At 53.2% G+C, this 5543-nt stretch overlaps 1 protein-coding gene across 1 annotated transcript in view; it reads right to left on the bottom strand.

The window, feature by feature from the left end:
• Positions 1–859: 859 nt before the first annotated feature.
• The window catches only part of OTX2 (orthodenticle homeobox 2), an 8050-nt gene continuing 3366 nt past the window's right edge, over positions 860–5543 (bottom strand). Inside the window, exons 3-5 of the mRNA XM_029964226.1 lie at positions 4751–4968; positions 4195–4346; positions 860–2813 (exon numbers count right to left, since the gene is read on the bottom strand). Of these exons, the coding sequence (XP_029820086.1) occupies positions 2193–2813; positions 4195–4346; positions 4751–4847 (870 nt within the window). The 5' untranslated portion in view covers positions 4848–4968 and the 3' untranslated portion in view covers positions 860–2192. The remainder of the gene's footprint in view (positions 2814–4194; positions 4347–4750; positions 4969–5543) is intronic.

Here is a 5543-nt window from a genome sequence, read left to right as displayed (position 1 = left end):
AATGGCTGGAGAGGTACCATCATGGTACCTCTCACCATCACCGTGCTCCCCGCTCCTGGTGGCACCACTGGGATGACAGTGACCCCACGCCCGTGACCCCAGGTGACTCACAGGCAGGAGGGTGCTGGTGACAAGCCCTGGGGGACAGCAGGGGACAGAGAGTGGGATGGTGCTGGTGGTGCTGAGGACTTTTCTCCGTGTCTCTCTCTCTTCTCTTTCCAGAGGTCTGTTTTCTCGCTGCGTTAAATCCAAACCAAGTTCAGGGCTCCAGCGATTGCGTGGGAAGGAGAGGGAGGAAGAGGGAGATGGACAGAGAAAGAGCCACCAAGATGCTTGGGAAGGGCCTGATCCTTAGAAGTGGCTTAGATTTGTGAAATTGTAACTCAAACACTTTTCCCCCTCCTTCCCCAGCACCTTTGCTCAAGTGGTCCTGTCTGATCACTCCCAGGTTCCCCCTTCTCCTCCCTGGAAAGTTCAAGGCTCATCCCAGACACAACTGGGGACTTCATCTCCCAGGAGGCCACAGAGCAAACGCATCCCCTCCCTCCCCACTAAGAGATTTGGGAAAGCTGGGGTGGGAAAGGTCAAGTTGTCCAAGCTCTGTTTGTAGTGGAAGTTTTTTTTTGATTAAAAATGAATAAATAAATAAATAAATAAAAATTAAAAAAAATAATCCCTCTTTGGTTTTGCTTCCTTCACCTCGGGGAGCTGCCAGCAAAACCCCCTTTGTCTCAGGCCTGCAGGAGCAGCAGGACCCTCCTGGACCCCCGTGCCTGGCTGCAAACAGGAAACCAGGAGCCGGCATCACTCCTTCTCCGTCACTCGCCGGATGAGATTAAAACGGAAGACAACCATCAAGTGTGCTAGAACCATTTTAATATAATTATACATATCTGCCAAATCCAGGAAAAAAAGGTTTATGCATATATATCTTTTTTTTCTTTTTTTTTTTTTCAGTTAACATCTGCAAGCATAAACGACAATGAATTTCTCGGTTTGAATTCATCCAGGTCAGAGCAACTGCCCAAAGTCCTGTTGGATTTGACGGATACTGCCGGCGTGGCCAGCAGTTAAGGGAGCTCCAGAGGAGTTTAATGTCCTCAGGTTGGGGCGTTTTCGGTCTTTCCTCTTTCATTCAGAGACAGTTTGTTGTAAAAAGTTTCAGTGCAGTTCACCTCGGGTGAAAGGCGATCGTGTTTTTTGTGTTTTTTCTTTTTTTTTTTTGTTTTTTTTTATTATTTTTTTTAAATATATATTTTTAATTATTTTTTTTTAAAAGATGATAATAGGTAACTCAGTTGCTCTGAATTTTCACTTATAATTATAACCTATTTAAATCACAGCAGAACTCCCGCTGGTGCAGAGTTCATAGTTGCATACAATACAGGAGATCACAGTTTTGAAGTCTAGCACAGATTAAAAACCACAGATGTACCATTTATATAAGACACACACTGATTGTCTCTTAAAAACTACATATTGACTCCTTATGAACATTATCTTTTTTTTTTTTCTTAATCTTTAAATAAAGTAGTGCAGCTAGGACAATCAGTCACACAACCCACACAGCCCTGAACCAAGTTCTCCGGGTGCCAACTTGAGCAAGTTGGGCATGAAACAGTTGGATGAGCTTGAGAGAGAGAAAGAAAGAGGGAGGGAGAAAAAGAGAGATGTTGTCCATTCTGAATAGTTTAACCGAGGGTTGGCTAACACATTGGAAACCTCTGGGTGAAGGATCATCTTTCCACGCACACACACAAAAAAAAAAGAAATAAAAACCTAGACTCTTTTTTTTTTTTTTTTTTTTTTTTTTTTTTAAAACTGGCCCGTAGGTGGGACGATCTCCCAACCTCTTCCAAACAAAGAAACCCAACAATTGCCTAAAACTAGAAAGAACACAGATGGGTCTGTCTGGTTTCTGCTCACTAGATGATCTGTCCGTTTAAGGCCTTCCTCCTCCGTTTTTCCTCTTTTATTATTCCTTTTCCAGAGCGTCTGAGCAGGAGATGAGTCTGAACGGGATCACACCAACACTGTCCCCCTCTTGTTGCTGTCGTTTTTTTTTGTTCGTTTGTTTGTCCGTGGAGTTATTTTTCTCTTTAATTTAACCAAGACCTGACTAAAACTGGAGCATGTTCAGCCCAGCCTGTTCGTTCTCGTCGCGATTTCTCTCTCGGTATCACAAAGGTTCTTCACAAAACCTGGAACTTCCATGACGACGTCTGGTCCTTATAATCCAAGCAGTCAGCATTGAAGTTTAACTTCCAGGAGGCGGTTTGGTCTTTATAATCCAAGCAATCGGTGGTGGAGTTAAAGCCCAAACTGGAGGCTCCATAGCCCTGGGTGGAGAGGGAGGCCGGAGACTGGTTGAGGTGGCTGGTGACCGCGTTGGCACCCATGGGACTCAGGGTGGCCCCCGGCCCAGGGAGCTGGTGGTGCATAGGGGTCAAGTAAGATCCACAGTCCATCCCTCCGAAATAGGAGGTCGATCCAGCGTATCCTTGGCTGTAGCCTGATGCCTGGGTGTAGGTCATAGGATAGGATCTCTGCATGCAGGAGGAAGAGGTGGACAGGGGGTCTGAGAGCGGGGAGATGGACGCCGGGCTCCAGATGGATACGGGGGCACTGCTGCTGGAAATGGTGGGGACTGAGGTGCTGGAGGGGGGAGTGAACTGCCCGCTGGTCCCGCTCTCCGAACTCACTTCCCGGGCCGGTGAATTCTTCTTCTTAGCTGGCCGGACCTTGTTCTGGCCCCCGTTCTGCTGCTGCTGCTGCTGCTGCCGGCACTTGGCCCGGCGGTTCTTAAACCACACCTTGAGACACAGACACGGGGAGGGAGAGAGAAAAAGGCCGGTGTTAGGGATGCACAGGCAAACCCAAGGGTGGAAAGAGGTGGTGGCAGGGAGACCTCGCCGGGGAGAGGGACCTAAAAGTGCTCCCCAGCAGTGGAGGGTTGCAGGCTGCTGCAAAGGAAAGCTCCGGGGCTCCCCCTCCCTGAGATCATTAGCAGTAATAACGAGTGGAAATCGCAAATCAAACTCCTTAATAAGGTCACTTTTGGGGGAGCGAGGGGGGGTGGGGGGGGGGTTGGGAGGGGGAGCATTCCCTCTTTGCTGTTTGCCAGCCGGGGACCCCCAGGAATTGCCATTGAAGGCCTATTGAAGTCAAGCCCTTAATTAGAAACAATAGAACATCAGAAAGGGAGGGAACAATTAGTGAAACAGAGGTAGGGGTTGGAGAGGGGGGTAAAGATGTCTCATTTACCCTCCAAACAGGCTCTCTGTGCTCACCCCCTCAGCCAGAGTCAGCCCCTCAGCTCATCTCACCTTCTCTTAGCAGGGACCAAGGGGGTTGTCTCTGGGGAGGTTTCGGGGGGAGAAGGATGGGGTTTGACATGGGGGTATCCCAATCCCAGGCTGCCACACTCCACGGGGACATGGCACCACGCCGCCTCTGGAAGCCTCTCAAGGAGACAAGTGGGAGAGATGGCTTTGGAGATGCCTTGCCCCTGCTACTGGGGTGTTCTAGATCCCTGATGGGGACAGGACCCTCCTGTCCTGCCAGCAGCACTTCCAAAACGCTGCCTGGATGGGGCCCCTGCAGGCTGCTTGCAGGGGAGGCACAGCCCAGCCCCAGTAGAGGGGTCTACCAAAGCAGGTCCTCTCTTATCAAAGTTCCTTCAAAGGGGGAGGAAGCCCCCAGCCTGTACTGGTGTGAGCAGGGAGTCCCAGTCTGGCCCAGCTCTGGATTTGTGGTGATCCCTGGGGAAAGGGCTTCCGCAGGGCTCCCAAAATGCCTGCAGGACAGGCTGGGATTTGGCACCCAGGGCAAGGCTTGGTATAGTTTGAGAGTGCTGGGGAATCCTCAGAAAGGCCGAGGGGGCTGGGAGGGAGCGTGGAGGGCTCAGGAGCTGGGATCTGGGATCTCTATGACACCACCACAGTGCACAGGGAGGATGGGGGGAGGACACACTCCAGCCCTGGGGATTCAAACCACCACTCCATCCTACCCTGCACCCTCACCCACCTCTGAGCCTCTTTCATCCCACAGGAGCTTGATTTGACTCCAGGACTGACCCCATCCCCTGAATCAGCCCCCTCATCTCCCTGCCGGCCACAGGCCAGTCCAAACCCTTCACGCCGGTACAGAGTGGGGGGGTCAGGCAGGGCTCTCCGGGGCCACCCCGCTTCCTACCTGCACTCTGGACTCGGGCAGGTTGATTTTCAGGGCCACCTCCTCCCGCATGAAGATGTCGGGGTACCGGGTCTTGGCGAAAAGAGCCTCCAGCACATCCAGCTGCGCCCGGGTGAAGGTCGTGCGCTCCCGCCGCTGCTTTCGGGGGGTGGCTGCGAACGGAGCCAGAGGCCCTGGTTGTCAGTCAGCGGCCCCTCAGACCCCTGTGTCCCCTCCAGCCCCCTCCCCAGAGGGGCACCCACATTCCCTGCCCTCTCCCGGGAGATCTGCACTCCAGTATCAGCCGCCGCCGTGTCGCAATCCCAGCTCCCCATCTCCCCTGGATAGGGGTTTGGAGCGTCTGTCCCCCACATCCAACAAGAGGCTCTCCTCTCTTTGCAGCCCCTTTCCCGGATAAAAAGTTGGGGTTGAGGAAGAAGAGAGACAGAGGGACCCCACACCCTCACCCACCCAAGCCGGCGTGATCCCGGGACATGTTGTGCCTCCAAAATCCCAGCGGCTTCTCCTCCGTGGGGGCAAAAAGAGAGAGGGAAGAGGGAAGAAAAACGTGGCTTACCGGGATAACCGACGGACGGATGCAACAAATCCATGCCCGAGGTTGTGAGACTCAGGCCATTGACTGCATAAGGTGGTTGCTTAAGATAAGACATCATGCTAAAGTTGTGGCGGGGAGGAGAGTTGGCCGAAATCCGGGCGAGGGGGAGCCGGCCGAGCGCCCTGCCTGCCCCGGGCGGTGCCTGGGGGAGCCGTCGGGCGGGGGGGGCCGCCAGGTGCCTGCGCAGGAGGGAGAGGAGGGAGGAATGGAGGGATGAAGGGGGAGTCAGGCCAGCTCGCTGCCTCCCCAGACCCCTCCCCGCTTGATCCCCGCCGCCATCCCCCCGTCAATCCTCCCCCTCGGAAAGCCGGACCCCAGCCGGATTTGGGAGAGCTGGGAGAGACAGACTAGATAAACGCATCTCTCCCCAAAAAGGGAGAAGAGGGGAGGGAGCACATCCCAGCCAGTAATTACTACCCGAACAAAACCCCCCCATGCCTTCAACTGCCCGCATTGTACGGCAGCCGGGGGCATTTGCATAGGATTCCCGGCCGGGCACCGGCTAATTGTCTCAAGCAAAACTTGATTGGGGCCATTGGCAGACACAAAGAACCCCTCGGCTAAATAAATAATGCAGATAACAAAGCCCAAGGGTGAGAAACAAAGAAACAATTCAAGAAACCTATCTCCCCACTAGTCTCTTGCAAGGACTTTAATTATCCCAGGTTTGGGCAACATTCAAACCTTCCCCTCCACTCCCCCTTTTCCCCTTCCCCCCGACGTTGCTGCATTTCAGAGCTCAAATGCCCGCTCG

The sequence above is a fragment of the Manacus vitellinus genome, unplaced genomic scaffold (assembly GCF_001715985.3).
Source record: "Manacus vitellinus isolate BGI_N305 unplaced genomic scaffold, ASM171598v3 scaffold_6_pilon, whole genome shotgun sequence".
Classification (NCBI taxonomy): Eukaryota; Metazoa; Chordata; class Aves; order Passeriformes; family Pipridae; genus Manacus; species Manacus vitellinus.
Note: the sequence above shows the minus strand (reverse complement) of the source record. Positions and strands in the feature narration are given on the sequence as shown.